Source organism: Lactuca serriola, chromosome 7, assembly GCF_051521515.1.
Source record: "Lactuca serriola cultivar US96UC23 chromosome 7, Lser_US96UC23_V15, whole genome shotgun sequence".
Lineage (NCBI taxonomy): Eukaryota > Viridiplantae > Streptophyta > Magnoliopsida > Asterales > Asteraceae > Lactuca > Lactuca serriola.
The window spans coordinates 62597542-62624931 of NC_136414.1; the positions used below are offsets into that span (position 1 = coordinate 62597542).

A 27390-nucleotide genomic window follows, 5' to 3' on the forward strand; every position below is an offset into this window, starting at 1 on the left:
TATTGTTGGAAAATTGTCCAATGTCATTAATTATTGATGATATTTCTAATAATAACATGATCATTTTAGGTTGCCCTCAAGACCCATTTAACCGAAAAGAATATAGAAAAAAATAGTTTATTAATTTCTCATGACTTGATAAATTAATTAGAAACTATCTTGAAATTAGTTAATTCAAAGGGGTTTAAAATGATAATTAATTGGAATATTTTAGACACCCTAGAAGGATTAATATGACAGAATTTTAGGCTACCCCACATGTGTTTGGAGTTGATTTGGGGCTAAACAACTGTAGCTTATAAATAAGGTTAAGCCTGTATATTTTTTCACAAGCCAATCTCGAGCACGATAAATAAGATTCGAAACGAGCCAAGTTCAAACTCGAGTCATATAAAACTTAAGAAAGTCGAGCTCGAGCTTGGTTAAGCTCGAACACAACTTGACTATTTTGCACCCCTAGTCATATGGTTCAGGTGGAAAACATAATTTTGGAACCATTAAAGTTAAACACTTGGGAAACCATAAACCATAGTTGCAACAAAAGACTCTTAGTGAATTTTTTTTTGAAGTGAAAGAAAGTGAAAGTTATCAAATTTTATGGGGACCATTTCTTGTAAACTAAGCTATATTTTATTATAATAAGAAAATTTAGTGTCTCGAAGTTAAATAAAGATTGAGAGTTTGAGACGAACAGAATCCCCCTCTCGTAAACACAAACACACACAGTGCCATAAACTCAGAATCCGAAAACCCAATTTGTTCACCACAAAGATCAAATGGAAACCTAATTTCTAAGAAATTTATCGATTTCTTTTTCAATCAAGTATTATATGATCATCTCCATATCGACGAAACATAGCATTTATCTCAAGTAAGTTTCTTACAGATTTCATTGATTCGTGCGCTTTGTGTGTCTTAAGAAATGGACGAAGAAGAATTACAGAAGCGATTCACTGATTGCGTCTATTTCTTAGCATCTCCGCTCACTTGCAAGAAGGTATTATCTCCGTTTTCGAATGCGTTTTATATTTCGCTTTATATGTTTGTTTATAATTTATGCTTTCGATTGCATTTGCGGAATGTAGCGATTATCGTTCTTATAAATTTGTTTTAGGTTTCCTTTAATTTTTACTTTTGCAACTATCTGGTTTACGAGGCTATAGTTCATAGGGTTTTACGAATCTGATTATTTTATTGTAAATATAGTCTATTTTGGTTTTCCTTTTCTTAGACTGTTTATAGAGATAATGTTATGTATCGATATACTTAAACTAGGGATGCAGGATGATTGCTGTTAATTTCTTTCCTCCAAACATTTTTCTCGAAATCTATTTCCGTGTTCTGTAGGATTTGCCACTGGTTCCAGTTAGGGTTTATGTATGTCTCTATCTTTCTTTTTGAAATTTATCTCAGTTTTCTTTCACATTCTGTTCGTGTTATATTGCTTTCTCATTTCCATTGCTTTCAAACAATGCATTCTTTGTGATAAAAACCGAGTTGGATTGTAGAATGTAGCTGATTCAGTTCTTGTTTTCTGCATTTTAATCGACTTTTTTATGCTTCCATCCCATTTTAATGGTGATGTTTCAAGGGAATTGAATGTGAATACCGACACAGTGAGATTGCAAGACTGAACCCTAGAGATTGCTGGTATTGGTTAGGAGGATGCTGTTTTAACCCTGATTGTGCTTTCAGACATCCTGTAAGCTCCTACTTCTTAATCAATATTATAGCTTCTTCTATACTATCAGGTGTTATTAGTTATTACTTATTACACCAATATGCATTCTGAACTTATTTTCTGCTACTTTTGTAGCCATTGGAAGGACTAAAGGAAGCCTATCTAGAATCTTCTAATCTTAACAATGCTCCTGCTTTACCTGTGGAGAAAACAAACATCCCTTGTTACTTTTACTCAAAAGGGTTTTGTAACAAAGGCGAACACTGTTCATTTCTCCATGGATCTGCTGATGTCAGCCTTGCTTTGAAACCCTCTAAACCTACATCCATGGTCAACCATCCAGCCCCCTGTGTAGAAAAATTATTTACAGAAAGTAGCACCAGGTCAACACCAGTCAACATCCACCCCACTCCATCTGAACCTGCAAAAGATGACCACACAAACAATGTGAGGACGCCCACACAGGATCCCAATCCCAAGCAAGAAAGAGACACACCAGATTCCCAACAAGAAAGAAGCGAGTCTCCTGATATGTCAAATTCATTGGATCTTCCGGAAGAATTTGTTCAAAGTGGATCTGATGTTTTTAATGATCAAAGTTCTGGTTTTGATGTTGTTGTTGAAGGTGAATCTGAAAGGTATGAATATGAACAAGATGTTGAGTATTTTTCTGTTCATGAAGAAGAAGAAGAAGAAGGTGAAAAAGAGCCTATTGAGTATGATCAAACTTACCCTGAATTGGGAAATGGAATTGTAAAAGAGAGATGTGTTTATGAATGTTTAGATAAAGGGGAATCAAGAAAGAGTATCTTTTATCGGCTTTCTTTCAAGAAAAGAAACTTACAATCAGAAGCTCCATTATTTAATGGCAGAAAAGGTCATGATCTTCGTGAGCATTTGAAGAAACGCAAGGTTTTTAATAATGGTTTTCCTTTTCCATACTGTTTTTCTCAAGGGTATGATCGTAATTTTAGAAGATATCCTCAAAGAAAGGCTGTCCCTATGAACAGATACAGGAAGCCACAGTTGATACAACAGAAGAGAAGATTTAAGGAAAAAGATACTATTTTCACAGGACCAAAGACCCTTGATGAAATAAGACAAGAAAAGAAGAATACCCTTCAAAGAAATGATGATTTTCAGGGTTCTAGACATTTTAGTGAAAGAAAAGATGGTTTTCAGGGTCCTAGACCTTTCAGTGAGATTCTCAAGAACAAAAGGAAGTTTGGGTAAGGAGTGGGTGGGTGGGTTGGGGGGGGGGGGTGTTGTGTTCTTGCTGTACAGTTTTAGTTTTCGTTATGCATGTCTACTTTCATGGGATGAAAGTTTTTTTTTTCCTTCCATTTTTGGGGTTTTTGAGTTTGTTTTGTGAATTAAATGTTTTTATTGACATGGTTTCTGTAAGCTGTTTAATTCACATGATCATAGGTTGACTTCAATGTGCATGCTTAATATCTTTGGTAAGTTTTTTATTCTTATAAAGTTATCGGAGACAAATTCAAGATCACATGTTAATATTACAAAAAAAGATTTAAGATTATATATTCTGATTAAATTCTCTAGATTCGTATAATGTCGATTGGAAAAACTCAAGAGTAGATAGATGCTTATAATATTATTGAAAAAAAATTCAAAAGTACATACTTAAACCCACATACTACATGTTAAAACCTTGGTCTTCGTTTGACTTCATCCTCTTCATAACTAGGAAACATTCTACACCGACTTGTATTTTAATTGTATAGGATTAGGGCAACAATGTAATGAATAGATGTCATCTTCTGACTTTTTACCCTTTTTATGCTTCTTTTGTCATATTCTCCTTCCTCTTGGGCTATTTATACCCAAAACCCAACGGTTAAGAAGCCACATAGAAATATTTAGATGGGTGGATTAGTATTACCAAGGTCAGATGTGTCATTTAGAAGAATAGGTTCTTCAGGGATAGTTTGGGAAGATAAATTATCATCTGAGGAACTTAAGCCAAAAGTGAAAACCGAGCCAGACCCAAAACCATATCGGACTCTGGTGGTTGAACCCACCATGGACCCTCCCTCACCAAAAGTCTCCGGCTGCTGTGCTATGTTCAGTAAAACCACCACCACCACCACCACCACCACCACCAAGAAACCAAACAAAAGAGGTCACCGGAAGTCTTGATCACTGAAAACTTTTTGATATTTTCTGACCAGTCTCTTGTTCTTTTGTTACTTATAGAACAAGCTTTTCCGATATATAAATATCGTAAGTTATTAATATTTATAAATATTGTCAAAATAGTGTTCTTTTGTGAGAAATATTGGATTTATTTTTTTATTATTATTTGTTATTTTGAAGTTGTGACGTTCAGTTTTGAGAATTATTTAATATGTGATATTTTTAGTTCAACTTTTTTTTAATGGAAATCACTATATTTAGAAAGGTAATATTGCAATGTTTATCTTTTTGTCATTATACTCTATTAGATAAGGACGTTTTTGTGGATTTGGAAGTTTATGGATGTGATTGACCCCACTATAAATATTGAAAAGACTTGTATGCCAAATGACATTTTGATGTATACACGATTATGCATTAAGTGCAACAATAGGAAACGTAGTTGGCTATAAAAACTTGGGATTTGTTGTAAATATGCGATCGAAGGATAGTGTGTCCACAAATATATGATCGTTTTTCTATTTATTTATTTGATATGTTAATTTTAAATGTCAAACAAAACGATTATTGATCAATTAAAGACTACTGTAATTGCGTCTTTTTGGTTGATTTTATAATAATTCATTCACAGTAAATTTCTTATCAAATTCCTAACTCCATTCAGGTGAAACGTAGCGACTTATATTAGATTCATGTCAAGGGTGGTAATTTTGATTTATTTGTTTATAACCTGTTAATGTTAAATTGTTATTATAACAATAATATATTTGTAATTTAATACAATAGTTATTAATAAACACAACTATTTTAGAAAAAGAGTCGGGTCAACTATCCCGTTTCAGTATATATAAAAGTTATTTTTTTTTGCCTATTCCAGCTCATCCAATGTGGCTATTTAGTTACTATATTTTGTTTATGTTTTAATAAAAACACGATTAGGGAGATTACCTTTTTGTAGTTGTAATCCAATCAATGTGGGTTTAACATATGGACCTTAGCTACACATGTAACTTGGAAGCTATGCTATCAATAGTATGTTATAGCAGCGTTATAATGTTTTGCGGTATTACTGAACCGTTATTTTGAAATAACGCTTATGAGCGCTATTGACCGTTATTTACCGTGAATCTCATCAACGCTATAACGACGATACACCCGTTTTTACAATTTCACACACATTAGACTACTTTTACAAAGAAAAAACCGATTGTGAGCTATTTCAATATTAAATATGTATTTTTTATTTGTCCACTACACTTTTGTTTTAATAAGTCAAAATAATAGAATCTAATTAATTACAAACTACAAAACAATAAATGACAGCTTCTTTTTCTCGTCTCTTTTTGTACTTAGAAACTACGAACGAATTGAGTTGCAATGACATTTTGACATTTTTTAGTTTCCATATTATTATATTAGAATATTATATATATGGTTTATGTGATGTTCTTATATGACTTTTTATAATATGAATTCTATATTGTATGAATACTCTAATATATATAAACTTTGTATAAATATATAATATAAATTACACGTAGTATTAAAAAACCGTTATATCACAACTATAACACTGTAATAACCGCGATTTCAAATAGCGACATCTGACCGCTATTGAAATATTGACCGCGATAACTGTTTAGCTTGTAAGTAGATCCTAATTTACAATTTTATATATTTATTAGTTTATAAACTATGGTTACAAAATTAATTAAACTTTTATAATAAAAATTCAAAATTATTAATCAATTATTTTGAATAAATTATTATTAAGAGATATCTTTTTAGTTATATAAAATTATAATCGTTGATTTAAATAAATATGTGATATTATAATTTGTATTAGTTTTATTTAATTATTGTTCTAATATATTTAATTTAATGTAATTAGAATGAGAAATTTAAAATTTGAAATTTGAAATGGAGAACCAATAGATTGACATGTGACATGAGATTAATCATAATGTTTAATAGGATGACACACGACAAAAGAAGAATCAACGTATTTTTTTTATTAGAATAAGAATATATATAATATCTAAGGTTACTATTGCTAAATAAAATCACGAGATGTATTTTTTAAAAACTTTTCGTTATATGTTCAATAAATTTAATTTCGTCTTGTACAACTACGTTTATAAATAGCGATAGCTATCTAATTTATTAGGAACCAAATAATTTTTATATTTGAATGAGATTTTGTTGTAATCTCCCTGTAAAATAATTTTGTAGTATATTTTAATGTGTGATAGTGTGTATGTTATATTGTCGTAGTCCGACCTCATGTATCTCGGCCAATACTTATGTGTTAGTTTAGCTCATCATGTATTGAAACAACTATATATATATATTGTATTATTAGTTGTGAGACCCGTATATTATACGAATTGGTTAAAATATAAAGGTTTAAACAAAAATTTATTTAAATTTGAAATTTTAGATTTGAAATTTAAAATTAAAAGGAAGCATATTAAATATAATATATAACTAGTTATATAATAATTTTTTTTGACTATTTTCAATTAAAGCAATTATTAATTGATGTATAAATATCATGTATTAATTAATTAAGAAAAGATTTAAAATGAGAAAATGACACATGGAAAACATTTATTCAAAAATATTACAAAATACAATGTGTCTAAATGAAGGAGAGAATGACATGTGACAAAAATATTTTGATTTATTAGGGAAGATATGAGGAAATATTTATGATAAAGTATTTTGATTACATGATATCATAGCATAATCAAATTCCTTCATGAAAATTCTCTCATTTCGTCTCCTCGGTTCCACACTGAAAGCAACATCCTTCTATACATACCATTCTTTTCGACACCTCACTTTCTTGCTTAGGCCTTTTGTAATGCATACCACAAAGGGTTTTGTGGTCTAGGTGGCCACGACTGTGGTTTGTGCACACCAGACCGAACCTTTGTGGTTGGTTGTGGTCGTGCTCAATAGTGATGCCAACCACGAACAACAACAGCCAGTCATGTTTAAATACTCTTTTGACCACTTGACCTTTCTTTTTACGACTATTTGATTTTTTTATTTAATTTTTACCTATATAAATATCACTACAAACCTTATATTTCACACAATTCTTCTCTCATTCTATTCACATTCTTATATTTGTGTTGTTCTTTCAAAAATTATGGCTCCTAAAATGTAACGTCCTTTTTTGTTGAATAAAAAATAGTTTAAAAAATAAAATCTATATTTTATTGTATTTTTCATTTAATTTTAATTAAACAATGATGTGGATTGTTATGTTAATGGTAGGTATCTTATGATTTTAGTGGTAGGATGTGGTGATTAGGTGACACCAGACACCTACTATTATAATGGTTAGCAGTGAATATTATGGATGGCATTAATATAATGACAAATACAAAAAAAAAAACAACGAAGTTATGAACATAAATTTGTACACATTACTATAAAATGAGTTATAAAACTCGGTTAAAATGGGTAATGTAACTCTGTTTTGCAATTGGTTCCTACGCGGTTCCCAGAGGGTGTTTTATGTGTTATGTGGTGATATATTTGGTTGTTTAGGAACAAACTCTTGTTTGATAAAAAGCAACCTAAGAAAATTATTTTTTTTATAATATAATTATGCATGCTTACTCTTAGTGTGTTAAACGGTCTAAGGCGCCGATTGACTGTATTGGTTGGCTTCATAATCCTCAAATGACTATTTTGTAATGGTTTGGTTGTTCATATGTTTAAGCTTTTTTTAATGATATATCTCACTCTTCAATAAAAAAACATGCTCTGGTAATTGCTTTATTTTTTCTAGTTTAACATATTCATTCAGAAAATAAATAAATGATCATATGTTATGTGATTCTGTTGATTTTTTCCAGTTTAATTGGTTTAATTCTAAAAATTGTAAGTCTAGAAAAAAAAAACTAGAATGAATGGATGCAAAACCCACTCATAAACTAATTGTTATTTGTTGGTCTCAAGCTAGCTTGTGTTTATAAAATCCAGCCTTTCCAATACTACAACTAATAATAATAATAATAATAATAATGTGTAAGAAGAATTCTATTTAACTAACAAATACAATATTAATGTATGAAATTAAAAGCTACCAATTATTGTTTTTTTTGTTATTTAATCTATTGAAATAAATAGTTATTTTTCAAAAATAAATTTCGTACAGAATAACTTAAGCACATTTTGTCAGTTTTTATATTTTCATATTCTTAGCCAATACATGATAATCATAATATATAATATCACATGTTATATTCTTTTATTATTTAGTTAATCAAACTATTCTTTATGAAATAAAAGAAAAACAAAACACATCTATATTCAATCGAAGTTTTTATTTATTTATTTTCTAATTGTTGCATGCAAGAAGAATTGTTTTGATGATGACTAACCATCTAAATATATAATTGTCCATTTTTAAGACACAAAAAAACATACACACAATGCATGTTTTAGAATGTAAGATTGTGAGTCAACCTCAAATAGGATATTGACAAATCAATTACAAACCCTACAAGACAAATAATATTAATACCAATTAATATCAAACAACTAAAGGAATGATCCAAGAAATCCAACAAATGCCATCATACATCTCTTTCCAAATACATTCCAGCCCCACTCTTTATAGTTGACAACCAAGCCACCAAAACTTATCATTCCTCTTGATGTTGAATAAACAGTCCTTGGTTCCAAGGTATGGGTGGTGCCAAAATTCATTATCAAATATGGCCCATGGTTTATAAGAGCCCGCGAAAGGTGTAGGAGTAAATTAGGGCTTAATTTGGAGGAGGGTTGATGCCAAAGTTAGGGTAGGGTTGGGATGGGGTCGGTTGAGTGGCTAGCCATGGCTTAATTTGGAGGAGCAATGATGCCAAGTTCATTATATTTCATGAACCATGGTTTAACTAAAGCTTTTGGTGAGAGGCTTAGGGGTGGGTGGGGTGAGTGGTGACTAGCTATTGTTTAATTTTGAGTAGGGTGATGCAAAAGTCTTTATACCATGGTTAAATGTAAGAAATAAACGTTGTATTACTTTACTACCATTAATATGGCCTAGTGGTGATCATCCATTATAAAACACTCAAAACTATAGTTGATTTTATTTTTGAATCTCACAAACTTCAATCTTGAAGTGGTCCACTATTAAAAAATTGTAAGAAATAATATTGCATTTTTATTTTTTATTTATTGAAACATTAGATTTGAAAAACATATCTTGTTATAACAATAAAAATTGTTATATAGTTAGATGCCATGCTATAATGATAGAATATTTAAATAGGAAATTATAATAGAAAGAAACAAATATAACCTATGATATTAAATCAACTAGGAATATTATTATTTTAAAACTTTTAATGGTGCCAAAGTTCCTAGTCTAGCATGGACCGTGGTCTAACCATGGCTTAATTTGGAGTTTGGAGGTGTAGGATTAGGGGGTGCTGCCGCACTCCAAGATCTATTATGGACATGGTCCAATAAAAGCTTTGTCTCAAGTATTATTCAATAGTTTAAACTCTAAAGACTAAAGATATAATTTATCACTTTTTATGAAAGTGAGCACACAAATCTTTGGATAGTCTCGTCCTATTAATTTGAAAAGCATAATTTTCTAGTAAAATGGGGAAATTTTTATATGCTAATAAGTAATAATGGATATGTTGATATTATCTTGAGAAAATTCCGATGATGTAGACGGTAATCTACCTAAATATGATGTTTGATTGCGTTCAAGTAAGTGGTTAAATATATTCCGACGACGTTGTAAAACCTTTCGAATCATCTTAATATACTTTTGAAACAAGATTTAATCCATGATTTGTCGGTTATTTTTTTGTCTGTTTAGTAAACAGGAGAAGCCCAAGGACTAATATAAAACTATGGGTTATCTTATAAAATATTTTATATTTTATGTTTTTTTTAATTAAATTTCAATTTTATATTATTTTTGATTTTTTTTTTTTTGAAAAAACCTTCAACTTTGTCTTTTTTTTTTTCCGACAAATCCGTTAACCTTCTAACCATTTCCGAAAAATGCTCAACGTTTTTAGTTTTTTTTTTTTTTTTTTTTTTTCTTCCGAAAACCTCTCATATTTTATAAGTTTTTTCCTAAAATGAAAACTAAAATTGTCAGATGAAAAAAATTAAAAAAAATACAAAGTATTTTCAAGAAAAAATAAAATAAAATTGAGATTTAACCCGAAAAAAATACAAAATATAAGGTTTTTATGTTGCAAAAAAATTCCTTAATGTTTCAAACTAGTTGGTGATTTAAGATGTTTCAAAATATTAAGAGGATTCGTATGGTTCGAAACAATTCCAAACTAGTCGGTAATTTCACATGTTTCAAAATAAATCAAACTTAATAGATGCATGCATCAAGTTAGCTTTTAATATTTGCAACTCTAACATTTGTTGTTTTCAAGATATGGAAGTGAAGGTTTTGTCCATCTATAGAATAGATATAATAATAGCTTTGATGAATTAATTTACATGTTAATGCACAGTCATCCACTCAATAATGCATGATAACATCGAGTTTCTAAGGTTTTGTCTACATGTACATTCTCTTAAAAAACCAACATCTCAACTATTATATGTTATAGCTTGTGCATTATTGATAGTATATTTATAATTGCATCTCCTTATAACATATGGGAGAATATTTCTCTTTTTACCCTTATTTTAATCTAAAAGTATGTTTATACATACATCCCCATACTTTTTTTTTTCTTTTTTCACGACGCAATCATCAATTTATTTATGTTGCATAATTTCATAACTTTTTAATAAATAATAAAACTGAAGTTGCCGTTGTGGCCATGAATGTTTGTTTGCAGTGACTTTAGAGTATGTTGCATAGTCTAATGTTCATAGCGGAGAATTAATCGGTGCGTGAAAACTAACCTAGGAACCCTTGTCGGGGAAAATTCTATTTTTTTTTTAAAAAAAGACTTAGTGTAAACTACTATGGTAAACTCGAACATATTTAAATTTTAATTTAATAAATTTGGATAAGATCTTCAAAGTTCAAAGTAATATACAGTTCAAACAAATAGCTAAAAAATTATAGAGGGTTTACATGTTGCCACTGAAGATGCTATTGCAGCTAATTTGTTTTCGGGGGTGTAGATTGGTATTGATAACTTGGTGCTTTCACACTTATTTTATGCGGATGACATAATCATTTTAGGACAATGGAAGAAACGAAATGTCCAAAATATTTTCCACATATTGCATTTCTATTTAGTTTCCGGTCTAAAAAGTAATATACACAAGTTGGAGTTTCTTATGGGGAGGTGGTCAATTTCGTATCTGTTATTGGATTTAAACCTGATAAAAATACCTTTTACATAATTGTGGCTTCTAGTGGGACAAAACATGTGTGACATCCCCATTTTCACGGCCAGAAAAAACCGATTTTGTTTATGCTTTATAAAAATCAGAGTACTTCTTTTAATAAAAATGTTGCGGAATTTGTTCCCAAAAAACATGATAATCGCATTATCAAAGCATTTCTAAATAAATATATTTTTATTCACTTTTAAAAACATTTGGGATGTCATCGTCAATACAGAAACATAAGCATAAACAGAACTTATATTTATTTACACTAGTGATCTACATCTCTTTTAAATCTCTCAGTGTAATGTGACTTCATATCGACACCTGTGATACAAATAAACTGAGTGGGTCAGGTTGGAAAACCTGATGAGTACATAGGGTTTTCAACCCACAATAATATAATTATTATGTTTTAACAATCAAACAATCAACCTAATTACCCATCCTCATTATCTTCTTTATTCTTAAGGATCTACCCTAAGAACCAGTTATTTCTCATTCATTCATTCCTAAGGATCATCCTAAGGAAACAACATGAAGTCCATTGTTGCCAATGACACTTTGGTCAAGTGCAGCTGCTAATCTTGTCACTTAGGCGCAGCTGCCAGAATTGGGACATTTTCTATGAGGCGCTTCTGCCGGTATTGACCTTTAAACGCTACTGTCATGGTCATAAGGCTCCCTATTAGGCGCAGCTGCCGATACTGTCCTTAGAGCGCAACTGCTAGGACGTTTACCGTAGATCTAAAACATCTACGGGTTGTGGCGCAGCTGCCAGTGCTCATCTATAGGGCACTGGGTCCACTGCTGCCAATGTATACCTATAGGGCACTAGGTCCATGCTACTAATGTTCCTCTATTTCAGCTTTTATCCCTCATTATTCATCTACCCATGTTTTACACAACATATTTTGTAGATATAAAATACTTTATACAGTTTACATCATTTAAAACATGTATAAAAATCTTTCACCAGCATAGACAGCAAGTATTAAGACAATATGTACACATAGCACATAATTTATAATAAAATACTTCATATCTATGTGTAAGATGAAAGGGACCATGCACTCACCTGATTAGGTGATGACTCAGTACTCGGACAGCGCTTTGATACCCTCAAAACGATTTTCCTTCGATAAAACCTAGTACCAATACCACTAGGGTTTAGTCTAATGATAACCGCGACAAATTAATTAGTCTGACTATTATTAAGCGTTAATAACACTTAATATAACTCATAATAATAGCCCAAATAATTATTTTAAGGACCTAATAACATTCCTATAATTATTTGAAAGCTATATTAAAAATTGCGTAAGCGTAGCACACTTACAACGAATTTTATCGAAAACCGGAACTTAATTGGAGCAGCGTTTCGAAACCGAAAGACTCTTTTTCTTGGGACTCCGGGAGCCTCGAGGTTTCCCTCGGGGGCTAAGGGGCTTAACTAGGGCTTAGGGGGGTTTATAGCACTTAGAGAGAGAAAGTTTGTAGAGAGAGAAGTGAAAAATGGTGTGAAGAATGAAGAAATCTCGGCCCCCCTTTTTTAGCCTGCGAGGCCTCGGTATGCTGGGCGTACCTCGGACCTACGTTGGGCGTAATGGTTCGGATAAGAGCGCCACCTTGGACCAGCTGTCTTGCACTCCGGAAGAGATAAGGGCGAGGGTACGCGGGGCGTACTGACTTCGGACGCGGGGCGTAAGCGAGGGCGACGTGTCCTTCATCCGAAGCGAGATCTGATCAGCGATGGACGGCCCACAACGCGCCACGTCATCAATTCCTTATCAGCCTTCGCAAATTGCATTCTCGACTTCTAAAAATCATAACTTTCGCATACGAGCTCCGTTTTCGACGTTCTTTATATCCACGCGAAGGTGGGAACGTACTCTACAACTTTCGTTTAGAATCCGTCAGCTAATTTTGGCTCGATTTTAAATTTTATATTATTAACAGGCCGGGACAGGATTGGTCCGTTAAATCCTCATAACTTCTTCATCCGACATCCGTTTTCGCCCATCTTTTTCTCGTTATGCTACTCTTAATGAGATCTTCGATTCTCGTTCAGGTCGTGTCGGCTAAAAGCTGCTCGATCTAATATTCGAATGTCAGGCTGTACACTGCTAGTCCGAAACTTCGAAAAATCATAACTTCTTCATACGAAGTCAAATTTGGGCGTTCTTTTTATCGATGTTCTTAGTTTAACATATTCTACGACTTTTGTTTAGATCGCTAAGGATAAATCTCGCTCTATCGTAATTTCACTATTTACGCTTCTCGGTGTCGTGTTGGTTCTGTCGCGAAACTTCGACGGGTCATAACTTCTTCGTTATAACTCGGATTTCGGCGTTCTTTATATGTACGGAAACCTTGTGACATATTCTACAACTTTGTTAAGATTATTTATTCTAAATAATATTTTGTCGAAAAGTCGTTTTCGACTCCTATTGCCTCTAAATTTACTAGCCCGGATCTACGGGCGTTACAACATGACAATGATAAGTGGTTGGAAACCGATTGTTGATAGAGTTCATAAAAAAACTTTCCAATCGGAAATGTGTTACCCTTTCTATTAAAGGCATGACTATGTTAATTAAATCGGTTTTAGGAGCTCTTGGAATTTATATTATGTCACTTTTTTTATGCCGATAACGATTGCGGATCAAATTGAAGTTACTCGTGCAAAGTTCTTTTGAGGTGCTAATGATGAAAACCAAAAAATTCATTGGATAATGTGGGATTTGGCTCTTTCTGCTAGAAACCGAGGAGGGTTGGACATTGATAGTATGTCTGCTTTCAACCTTGCTTTATTATACAAGGTGTTGGCATTTTTTACATAATCAAGATTTCTTATGGGTTCAAGTGATCGAGGCTAAGTATGGAGCTCATGGTGGTCTAAGTCAAGTGGGTGCCAAGTGTGGTTTAGGGTTGCGGGCTCGTATTTTAGGGGATATCAAGAGACTTGATAATCGTGGGATAATTCACAGGTATGCATTGAAGAAATGAATTGGAAAGGGAAATACTTCAAAGTTTTGGACAGATTGCTGGATTGGTGATCAGATTTTAAAGACTCAATACCCTAAATTTTTTGCATTGGAAACTAATAGGGATTGTTTTATTGCCCAACGAAGATGGGAAGGAGAATGACGTTGGAGTTGGAGATTTCCGATTCATGGGGGTGAAGAGATGTTGCAATTTTCGACACTTTTGAATTATATTGGGGGATTTCTGTTCTCAAATAATGAGTTTTAGGGGCGTAAACGAGCCGAGCCGAGCCGGAGCCTAACCAAGCTCGAGCTCGGCTAGTTTAATTTTGAAGAAGCTCGAGCTCGAGCTCGATTCGAGCCTTAAAATGAAGCTCGAGCTCGGCTCGTGAACAATTTAGTGAGCTCGCGAGCCTAAACGAGCTTAAACGATACAGACACACACACACACACACACACACACACACACACACACACACACACATATATATATATATATATATATATATATATATATATATATATATATAGGCTCGTTTAGACTCATTTAGGCTCGCGAGCCCACTAGCTGAAGCTCGGCTCGAGCTTGTTTAATAAACGAGCCTCATATTTGGGCTCGAGCTCGGCTCGGGCTCGTTTAATTCGATCTCGAGTCGAGTTTTGAACGAGTCGATCCCGAGTAGCTCGCGAGTAGCTCGGCTCACTTACACCCCTAATGAGTTTAAATTGGTGGTGGGACATTAGTACTACATGTGAGTACACGGTTAGTGAAACTCGTCAATGGATTGATGATGTCACTTTGCCAATGTCAGATATTCATAATAAGTGGAATTCTTTTTTGCCAAGAAAAGTGAACATCTTGATTTGAAGAGTATTACATGACAGGATCTATACTAGACTGAACCTGTCATATCGTGGGGTTAGATGTATCTTCTATTCTTTGCCCGATTTGAACGATAGGAGTGGAGCAACTTGATCATCTGTTTTTAAGATGCGAGGTTGCAGCTAGAACATGGAACTCAGTTTATAGATGGTTGGGTATTCAACCAGCGGAGCATATTTCAATCCGAGGCTTGTATTCTTGGATTGACGGGTGGAATGTTGCAAATAAAAAGAAGTTATTGGTCGATACTATTATTGGTACCACAATTTGGTATATTTGGAAATACATGAAAGCATTATTGTTTGCAGATAGGGAGTTAGGAAAGGACGAGATTTTCGATTCTATTAAACATTTTTCTTTTTTGTGGTATGGTAATAGGAATTTGAAATGCCCAAGTAATTGAGTTTGTTGGTTGCAACAACCTTTAAATATTTTGTAATTGGTTCTTTGCTATAGCTCTTTACTAGTGTTTTTTATATATGGGTGCTTCTAAAAAAAAGCAAATAGTGATTGCTATAAATATATATTGTATGTATAACTATTAGAGTTATAAACGTATTTTTTAATCTTATTGATATAAAGTTTTTTCAAAAATATTATCATAAATAACAAAGAAAGTAATTGTTATATGTTAAAAAATAAACCAATTATATATAAGATATTATTTATTATTTTTCGTCATATAAGCACAAACATATTTGAATAAACACTAAAAAACAATCAATTTATGTATTGTGTCTTCCTGTCGTATAAATTAATTCAACCATTTTATTTTAAATTCAGTTTTAATACGACATAACTTATTAAACATTTTTATATAAAAAAAAGGGTAAATGACATAAAAGCTTTTGAGCTTTCAAAAAAATATCGATTTTTATCCTTATACATGTTTTAGGTCCAGTAAAATTAGATATTTTGTTTAATTTGTTCATTTATACCATTTTATCCGGTTTTCAGGCCACCTACCAATTACATGATGCCAGTAATTCCCTTAAGTTTTAAAAATACTCGGATTTACCCTTAAATTTTCAAAAATGCTAAGATGTACCATTACTTTGATAATTATTATTATTATTATTATTTTCATTATTATTACTATTATTATTATTATTATTATTATTATTATTATTATTATTATTATTATTATTATTATTATTATTATTATTATTATTATTACTACTACTAATTTTATTATTATTATATGTGTTTAATATGTTTTTAAATGTATAAAAATATTTTACACATATATTTTTAAATATGTTTTTAAACATATTTTATAGATTAAAAACATATTTAAAAATATATTTACTTGTATACGATATGTATTTATACATATTTATATGGTAAAATACATATAAACTAAATATTTTTGTAATTCTTTGGGTGATTCATCAACCAAATAAATAAATAAATAAATAAAATTGGTGTTTCCTTACTAAGTATAAATATGTATTTATTTCAAATTTATATGTATAAGATAGTTTTTATACAAAATAAATACATATCTATATCTATTAAATACAATTAAGTACAAATAAATTTATCTACTAAATACAAATAAAAACGTAGTTATACATTTAAAAACATATTTGTACATTTAAAACTACTTTTATTTGTATTAAATATATATAAATATGTATTTATTTTGTATAAAAGTATCGTATACATATAAATATGAAATAAATATATGTTTATATTTAGTAAGCAAAAACCAAAAACCAAAAACCTTCTTTTTTGTGTTTTGGTTGGTGATACACCCAAAGAATAAAAGAATTGTTTATATGTATTTTACCATATAAATATGTATAAATACATATCGTAAACATATAAATAATATATATATATATATATATATATATATATATATATATATAGTAATATGTATAAATATATATAATTATATTTTTATACAATATAAACCTTATAAATAGATATTTTATATTTATATGTATATAATATGTTTTTATATGAAATAAATATATATTTATACCTACTAAATACAAATAAATACATTTTTAATATATAAATACGTTTTAAAAGGAATACACAGGCTTTCTAATGTATATAAATACTAATACAAGTACATATATTTTTAAAAATGTATTTATATCTATAAAAATAGTTTTATACATTTAAAAATGTATGGATAACATATTTGTATACACTTGAAAACGTATTAAAAATATATAATAATAATAATAATAATAATAATAATAATAATAATAATAATAGTCAAAATGATAATAATAATAATAATAGTAATAATAATAATAATAATCAAAGTAATGGTAAATTCGAATATTTTTGAAAACTTAAGGGTAAATTTGAACATTTCTGAAAACTTAAGGGTAAATTCGAACATTTTTGAAAACTTAAGGGTTTTACTGGCATCAGGTAACTGATAAGTTACTTGTAAACAAGCTAAAATGGTATAAATGAACAAATTAAACAAAACATTCTGCAGCTAAAACATGTCCAAAGGTAAAACCAATATTTTTTTGAAAACTTAAGTACTTTTATATCATTTTCTTTTTTACCAAATAACTTGTTGTTGGATGGCATACACATGTCTAATAATAGTTAACAATGACATTTCATTTATATTTTCTTGGATAATGACAAACCCTTATGTCTGACGTAGAAATTTATGAATTTATCTTTTTGCGGGTTTAGGTTCATTAAAATGGGATGTTTGTAGCTAATTTTTTTTTTTCAATTTTACAATTTTATGTATTTCTAGTTCATTAAAGCCCTTACGTTTGACAGAAATGTTCGGTTTAACAATTTTTTTGGTTCATAAAAGCCCTTGTGTTTGAGTTTCTGATTTATTAAATCTTTTAAGTTTGACAAAAATATTAGTTTTAATCGGGAAAATCTCCAAATAAGGTAAAATTAGAAAAAAGTTGTAACCATCTTATTTTAATGAACTTTAAGACCGCAAAAACGTAAATATGTATATTTCTACAAAACTTAAGATTTTGTATCATTATCCTTTTCTTTAACCGGTTTTTTATTTTTGTGAATGGTCTAAAATCATTTAAATTTGTTTAGAAATAACATTTTTTTTTTTTTTAAATTATAGTATTTGTCATGTTCCAGAGACCTGTTTTTGATTGGATTTTAATAAAAACACGAGAAGAGGAAATGTACTCAAAAATATAAAACTAGGGAGAATGTTGGGGGCCGTATTGTTGATGGTAATAAACCAACAACCGCAAATGGAAACAAATATCTAAGGACAAAAACAATAATGACCATAGTTTATACATAATGTTGTTCCCAAAAAGTAATAATAATAATGCTTATATATATATATATATATATATATATATATATATATATATATATATATATATATATATACACACACACAGAGAGAAAGAGAGAGAGAGCTAGGTTCAAATATTTCTAGCAACTATTGTGTGCATGAATGCACCAATAGAAATTTAGGAATAATTAAATAAATAAAAATTGTTATAAGGGTAATTATGTAACTTTAGCATAATAATTAAAATAAAATCCTTTAATTCATGGAAATTACCATAAAAATCTCTTTGACCAATTATTTAACCCTAGCCTCTCATATGATACGTATTCTATTTCTGCCTCCTCCCATTTTCTTTTCTTATTGACGAATGAAGAAGAAGCCGTGGATCAGAAGCTGCAAATCTGTTTCCCCATTCTGTTGACAAGATGAAGATGTTATTCTCAGCGACTCCATCTCCAATCGAAGCTAGCTTCTATCTCCAATAGTTGGTCAAAGAGATTTCTACAATTTAATTTACCAGACTTGCAATTCCATTCCATAGAAAACAGTTTTTTTTTCTTCGTTCTTCCAACTAGCCAATTTTTACAATTTCAACTTTTAGTTTTAGATTTTTATAATGGTGTTGAAATATATTGTTGTTCATATGAATTTGATGTTGATGGTTCTGAATTGGATTTTTTTTTCATTCATGATTCATAGAAAATGTAGTGATTTAGGGAGCGCCCTTAAAGTGTTTGATGAAATGCCAAAGAGAAATATGGCAGTCTCAGATTGTATTTATGGTTAGCGGTAGAATGTTTATTGTTGTGCATCTCGTCTCCTAAGGTAAACAAAATCAAAACAATGAATTATGTTATTCTATCATACTTTAAATTTAGAATTACTCTCATTTTCTTTCAATATTGAAAGAGAGGGAATCATTTTTCGATTATGAAATATACCAAGTGCTGGAAATCATATAAGAATATCTGTAGAATAATTATTGGGTGTTTATTCTTATCTTCAATTTTTTCATTATGTAAGAATAATTATTTCATTCTTTAAGAATATTCTGTGGAGAGTATTATCATCTTGGAAATCACATATGAATGATTATGCCAGAATTGTATTTCCGGTATAATCACATAAGAATGATTTTGCAAGGGTTGTATTGCAATTGGCTGATGTTTTAACATGATTTTTGTTTCTTATGTTTTTCAGATGTTTCAAGTTTTGCCAAGGGATCACTTACCATCCTCGAGTTTATCTTCTTTTGCAACTCCTTCTATAAAATCATTCTCATGCAATACAATTCTGACAGAATGTCAATCTCACAAAATGTCAATCTCATAGAATGCTAGATATTTTGAAGTAGCTTAGAGGTGAAACATACACAAGACATCTAGGAACGAAACAAGAAAGTGAATGAGGATTCTTTTAAGAATGTCGATATTTTTTTTGCAAGAGATTTCAAGAATGAATGTAATTTATGTTCATAGTTGTATTCTTTAAGAATGAATGTAATTATTTATTCTAAACTATTAAACTTCGTCTTATATAACATTTGTATTCATTAAAATTATTGATCTTGATCATATGTGTTTATAATATTATGTTCATAGTTGTATACCATTCTAACAGAATTATAGAATATTATTCTAACAAAATGACATTCTGATAGAATAAAATCGGTATATGCTTACAAATTACGTTTGAAATTAAATTAATTTGAAAAAAAATCAGATTTTTTAAATCAAAATCATTAATTATCCTGTAGATCTCGATTTTTCCTTTTTAAAATTTTTCTTAATTGACTAAAATGCTCTGATGCTGAAATTTGTGTGATTATATGGTACATGTTACCTTATTGTAATATCATAGACCCTCAGATCATGACCTTTGATTCTATTCCATCCGGTGGTCCAGATCTGTGTATTCTGGCACACAATAGTTATATATATAGTTCCCAAAATGACAGGTTACCGTATAAAATTAGATAAACGAGATTTTTTCTATTCAAAAAATAAATATTTGGATTAAAACGTAAATCGGCACAAAATATTTTATCGGAGATTTCCCTATTTATATCTCGAAAAGTAAAACAAGTTGTGTTTTCGGTTGGGTGGTGGTGATTTGTGTTTTGTTCCATTTATTTGAGAAAATAAGTTAGCATATAAGAAAAAAATGGGTGTAGTTTGAGAAGTTTGTGTATAAGTTTTTAAATGAGATTAGGGATGGTGTTTCTGTTTGACCATGCGTACCAAGTAACTGTTGAGTTTTATTCAAAAATAGTCTATAGCAAACTACGAGTTTTAAAATGATTAAACTTAAAATCATTTTAACTCACCAATGATCATTTTGCAAATTATGGAAAGATTAAATCAATTGTAGAAGGAAAAAAAACTACAACATTTGAAGAATTTGGTTCTCATGGGAGATTGGAAGTTAATGATGTGAGACAAAATCTCCAAAGTAGAAGCTCCCTAAATACCCCATACCATACATATATAACGAGCCACACAAGTCACACATAACCGCGAGCCATACATATCATTCATATACCATAATCAATAAAGGTGATATCTGTCATCCATAGTCTTGCCATTATGCTACGAGCCACCTCATGGTCTTTCTTGCCAGGCTAGGGGCCACAACCCTAGGTCTTACAGACAAGTGCCAAGAGCCACCTCCTGGTCTTCCATGCAAGCATCATAAAGACAACTAGCATACAAACTATACTACTTAACTAAGTACTTGCCAGAGTTCAGTCTCTGGTCTCACATACAGTGTGTCAGGAGCCGCCTCCTGTTCTTTCATACATAATGCCAAGGGCTAATCCCTGGGTCTTCTTACAATACAATACCTAAACCAAATGGGCCGACATTGGTGCGTTCGACCCATACAAAAGTGAGGAGACTCACCTCGAATGTAGAAGCTCCCTGAAAGAATTCCCTGGTTGCTGCCCTGACGATACCTCCGAACTATCAGATCAAAATAGCACCCAATTAACAATTGGATTCCATTCCAAGGCCTGCCAACCATACTTGAGGTAAAATGACCATTTTACCCCTAAAATCAACATGAAACAGAACTGAGGCCCAATTCCAAAAACCAGAAAGGTCCAACACCAAAAGATCCACAAAAGGCCCATTAATGGCCCAAATTTTCCAAATTGGGCCCAATCCCATATGGGTCTTATCCTAAGCCCATATTTTTCCTTAAATACAATTTATAATACCACAAAACCCCCTTGGGACAAATTAGGTCAAAGACATAAGTCAAAAGTCAAAGTTAATGGGCAAAGTTGACCCAACTCGCTGAGTTTCCCTTCAGCCCGTCGAGTTTCCTTCTTCAGACTAAAAAGATCGAGAAGAACCGATCCAACTCGCCGAGTTCACCCAAAAACTCACAGAGTTCATCAGGAACCAAACATCTTAACCCATTAAGCTGACATAATCGAATCTAACAGCTTCCCCACTCAGATCTTAATTGAAATAACGTCCAGAAGGGTAAAGTTTCCAACTTTACCTCTAGGGACCAACCAAGTGGGCTCAAAACCCAAATCCTAGGCTTAAAAGGTTCAGGACTTTATCAATAATCACTTAACCACCAAGACAAAGCCTCAAAATACAGATCTAGTCCATTAAGACTGCAAGGTCACATAAAGCTTCCAAATTTACAATCATGCATGGCTAGGAGAGGCTCATAAGCTCATAAGAGACTAAAAGAAGAGCTTAATAGATGCATGAAGCCCTTAAGACCATAAAGTTGGCACCTTTATGCCAATCCATCCATGGCTAAAAGCTTGCAATTTAACCAAATAAGAGATATAAGAAAATATTAAGCAAGGTTAGAACCTTATACCCAAGACGTGCTGGAAATGAAATAGAGAATCTAGATCTGAAAGCTCCTACTTGAACCACCACTTTGCACCATGATTTTCTTCCCTTCAATGAGCTTCCAACACACCAAAACACACCCATAATGAGCTCACAACACCCAAGGAGGCTCTAGGGTTTTGAGATTAGGGTTGGGGGCTATGGAGGTTGGGAATGAGGCCACCACCTGGAACTTAAGGTGTTTAAATAAGATGCAAAATCCAAAAATTAGGGTTTATTAAATAGCGTCCAACTTGTCGAGTTCCCTTCACCATCTCAACGAGTTGATCCTTAAAACGTGTGCCCTGAAAGCTTCCAACACGTCGAGTTTATACCACAAACTCGACGAGTTAGCCCCTAAAAAGGAATTATTTCCATAATTGACCTTCTAGATTCCAGATGTTACACTTTTAATGCCTTAAAGAACTTATACCAAATAATTCTTAAGGAGAAGTACCCATTAATTCACCAAAAGCCCAAGTGTTCTTCAAAAGACAACTAGAGATGGAGAGAGGAGGAATTCTCAATTATGGAGAGGGAAAAAGAGAAGAAGATTAGCCAACTTGCAAGCTTATCTTCTCTTTATATACTTACATGCATGTATGAAAGTTCATGCATTTATTTAATGCCAATGTAAGGTATTGTATGGAGGTATCATGTATAAGATGCAAGGAAAAGAAGCAAGTTTACACATTCATTACCATCTATGACTTTTACAAGCAAGAGAAGGAAGAAAGAGTGCAAAATATTCCAAGTCATTTCCTTAAATCTACATGTTATAAAATGAACTTTTAAAGGTCCAAAATAAATGTACACAACATATTAATCATACCATGTGATTAATAGCTGTTATTTCTCTCCAGAAAATATCATTTCATACAACAATAATTTTTCTATTAAAATACTATTTTCGTAAAATTATAATTCTCCAATAAATACAATAGTTGATTATATTTATTAATAATCAAATTACTCTAATAAATAATCAATAAGTAGTAACTTGCTATAATTTGTGACCTAATATAATTATATATCATTAGCAAATATCATTGTATAATGACTCTTGGACATGCATATAGATTTTTCAGTAACTGCATAATTACTACCACACACCTCCATGCCATGTCACCACCATTGTGTTGGGGACATTTTCTTCGTATGGTTACACGTATCGAATCAACACCAAACCACATGATAAGTATATTGTATGCTCTTAAATTAAATTTATTTTGATATACATTATCTTATAAATGTTAGCATGATAAATATATTATCTTATAAATATTGCTGATATGATAATTATATCTTTAATATCTTTTTATGTAATTAATAACGATAATGATCTAAATTGCTACTATAAAATTATTTTAATTGTTATAAATATAGAATACAACATAGAATGTATATTACTCATTTTCAATTTAATATTAATATTATAGTCCATAATTATATTCAATATTATTTATAAAATATAAAACTGATAAAATTAATAAAGAGTACATACGTAAGAAGGGAATATATAGATTGTACCTATACGATTTAGAGACTATTTGTTTTTTTTAAGTGTTGTTTGTTTTTTCAATGCGAAAATGTTTGAAGTCCGCAGACTACATCTGCAACCATCTGTAGTAAAAGATGTGGACCAAACGGCTGCAGGCTATAATAATAAGTATATTTGTTTTTTAATGTCTGCAGACTGCTGCAATAAAGTGAAATTAACTACACAATAGTTAAAAATAATTCTAATTCAAAAATTTATTGAGTTTAATCATATGTAATTCAAATATAAATATCATTCTAATGATATGATTTTTAAAGACGTTTATATAAAATAATTTAACATAATATTTGCTAACTAATAATAAATAAAAATGTTAATTTAGCGAAAAGTATGTTCATTTTTGTTAAATTTTCGAAGACGATTGTTATCTTTCCGGTTAGTTTCAATAAATATGGTAATTTTAGTGATTAACTTTATAATTTATTAATATTTGGTTCTAGACAATGTATCATAAAAAAATATTTATATGAAATTTTACCAAACGGTTTTGAAATTATGTAAAATATACTTAAATTGTTTATAATATTCTTTACAATATTATTAAAATAATAAATATATTGTTGAAAAAATTAAAACAAATATATATTGAATAATATAACTTAAAGTAAAGTGAGAAGTGTATAACGTTAAAAAATTACAACAAATTTAAACTTTTCAAAAACAAAACATTTACTTAAAAAGTGTTTACATAACCATTGTTCTAAAAAAACATTATTTAAAATCAGAGTCTCCCAAGATCCAACAACATAAAACCAAGGATGTGTACTGTGACATCCCCATTTTCACGGCCAGAAATGACTGGTTTTGTTTATGCTTTATAAAAATCAGAGTACTTCTTTTAATAAAAATGTTGCGGAATTTGTTCCCAGAAAAACATGATAAATACTTTATCAAAGAATTTTCGAAGAAATGTATTTTTATTCAGTTTAAAATGTTTGGGATGTCTCCGTCAATAAAGAAACATAAGCATAAACAGAAGTTACATTCATTTATACTAGTGATCTACATCTCTTTAATCTCTCAGTGTAAAGTAACTTCATATCAACACCTGTGATACAAATAAGCTTGAGTGGGTCAGGTTAGGAAACCTGGTGAGTACATAAGGTTTTTAACCCACAGTAATATAATTATTATGTTTAATCATCAAAAAGTTAATCAACCCGATTACCCATTCCCGTTATCTTATTTACTCTTAAGGATTTACCCTAAGAATCATCTATTTCTTGTTCATTTATTCCTAATGATCATCCGTAGGAATCGGCACCAAGTCCATCGTTCCCATGGTTTACTCAATAGGCACTAAGTCTCATAGTCGCCAGAGTTATTCTCTTTTATCGACAGTATCGATTCCGAGACTCCTCTCACAACACATGTCAAGGGGTTTAGGAACTACGTTGCATAGTCGCCAGGGTTAATCTCGACTATAGATAGTGTGGTTTCCGAGACTCCTCTCACAACACATGTCAAGGGGTTTTTAGAGTATAGCTGGTGAGCACACAGTTCAAAACACCTACAGGTTGCGAGCCTACTAGTGTCCATTGGACTGTCTAGAATAGTCTGTGGGTGTCATCCAAACTCTACTGAATGACGGGGCCAACACATAGGTAAAAGGCTTCTCTCATGGTTTACATCTCACCCTTATCTCACGGTCTATATCACCTCTCATTTCATCATCCAACTCATATTTCATCTACCCATGTTTTACCCAACATATTTTGTAGATAAAAAAACACATATACAATTTTAAATCATTTAAAACTTGTATAAAATCGTTCATCCAGCATAGATAGCAAGTATACAGATAATATGCACACATATTCCGTAGTTTATATAAAATACTTCATATCTATGTGTAAGATGAAAGTAACTATGCACTCACCTGATAAGGTGGTGACTCGGCACCCGGACAACACTTCGTTACTCTTAAAACAATTTCCTTCGACAAAACCTAGTATCATTACCACTAGAGTTTAGTGTAATGTTCAACGAGACTAATTAACAGTCTAACTATTATTACTATTATATAAGCGTTAACACAATACTCTTCACACACTATGTACAGACATGGAACACCGGAGGGCAGGACCATTTTGGCATATAGCACTTCTAAAATCTAGCAACCCAAGCGGCCCTCCAAACCAGATTCCACGTACCGCGAGTGGTTAAAAATATATTGTAACGACACTTATATAACTCATAATAATAGCCCAAATATTTATTATAAGGTCCTAATAAAATTACTATATTGAAACATAAGCTATACTAAAGATAGGGTAGCGTAGCTCACTTACAATAAGTTTTTCTCAAAACCGGGCTCCATTGGAGCAGCGTTCCCAAGCCAAAAGGCTCTTCTTCTCGGATCCGTCGGGCGCTCCGGGGCTTCCACCTCGTGCTAGGGAAGTTCCCTACGTTTTTCGGGGGGTTTCGGGGCTAGAGAGAGGTTCTAGAGAGAGAGAGGGAAGTGATGAGAGGTGTGAGGAATGAAGAGGGATTCACCTCTTATTTATAGGGGGATGGAGGGTCACTCACATCGTGAGGTTTATGATGCTCACGTCATTAGCCAACTTGGGCTCCAATTCGGAGCCTGGTGCTGACACGTGGCATCGCACACATGGTGGAAATCAGCCGATTTTCAAAAATTCATAACTTTCGCATACGAGCTCTGTTTTTGACGTTCTATATATCCACGCGTAGATAAAAATAAAATCTACAACTTTCATTTTGACTCCGTCAACTAATTCTCGACCAATCTTAAGTTTAACAGTAGAAGGAGATTATAATGTTAAATGTCCGCATAAAATTCATAACTTCTACACACGGACTCCGTTTTTGTCTGTCTTTTTACCGTTGAGTTCCTATTAATGAGATCTTCAACTCTCATTTAGGTCGTGTAGGCCAAAGCTGCTCGATCTAAAATTCGAGTTTCGAACCGTGCACTGCTATGCCAAATCTTAGAAAATTCATAACTTTCTCATACAAAGTCAGATTTTGGTGTTCTTTTTTTGTATGTTCTTGGTTTAACGTATACTACAAGTTTTGTTTAGATTTATAAGGCTAAAAAGTCCTCCATCGTAAATTAACTATTTATGTCTCCCGGTGTCGTGCCGGTTTTTGCCGTAAAACTTCGACGAGTCATAACTTCTTCGTTATAACTTGAATTTCGGCATTCTTTATATGTACGGAACCCTTGTAACATATAATACAACTTGGTTAAGATTAATCCTACTAAATAATATTCCATTAAAAACTCATTTTTGACGCTTATTGTCTCTAAATTGACTAGCCCAGATCTACGGGCGTTACATGTACGGTCACACCTTCACATTGTCATGATCTTCAGAAGTACCTAAAACAAAACTAAAACTGTAAGCCAACTCTTAGTGAGTTCCCCCAAAGTACCACCACATAATCATAACAAACAACAATATGCATACAGAGCATTCAACATGACTAGACCGCATCACAGGGCCTTTAACCTATCTGGACCGCTCTCTGGGCCTTCGGTCTGAATGGACTGCCTCGCAGGCCTTCAGTCTATCCGGACTGCCCTGGGTGTCTTGGCCTTCAATATCAGTTGGTTCGCCTCAACCCAGTAAACCATAACCATAATATATCGATATAAACATTATCATAATATTCAGCA

General features: G+C 31.6%; 2 protein-coding genes across 2 annotated transcripts; both read left to right on the forward strand.

Annotated features, from left to right (window-relative positions):
* The first annotated feature begins 676 nt into the window (after window positions 1-676).
* LOC145063165 (uncharacterized) lies at window positions 677-2916 on the forward strand. The gene is made up of 3 exons (XM_079010751.1): window positions 677-997; window positions 1592-1702; window positions 1817-2916. The coding sequence occupies exons 1-3, from the start codon at window positions 923-925 to the stop codon at window positions 2912-2914; spliced, it is 1284 nt and encodes a 427-aa protein (XP_078866877.1). The 5' UTR covers window positions 677-922; the 3' UTR covers window positions 2915-2916.
* Window positions 2917-3565: 649 nt separating this feature from the next.
* LOC145064035 (uncharacterized protein At1g15400-like) lies at window positions 3566-3841 on the forward strand. The gene has a single exon (XM_079011565.1). It carries the CDS (start codon window positions 3566-3568, stop codon window positions 3839-3841), a length of 276 nt encoding a protein of 91 aa, XP_078867691.1.
* The last annotated feature ends 23549 nt before the right edge of the window (window positions 3842-27390 follow it).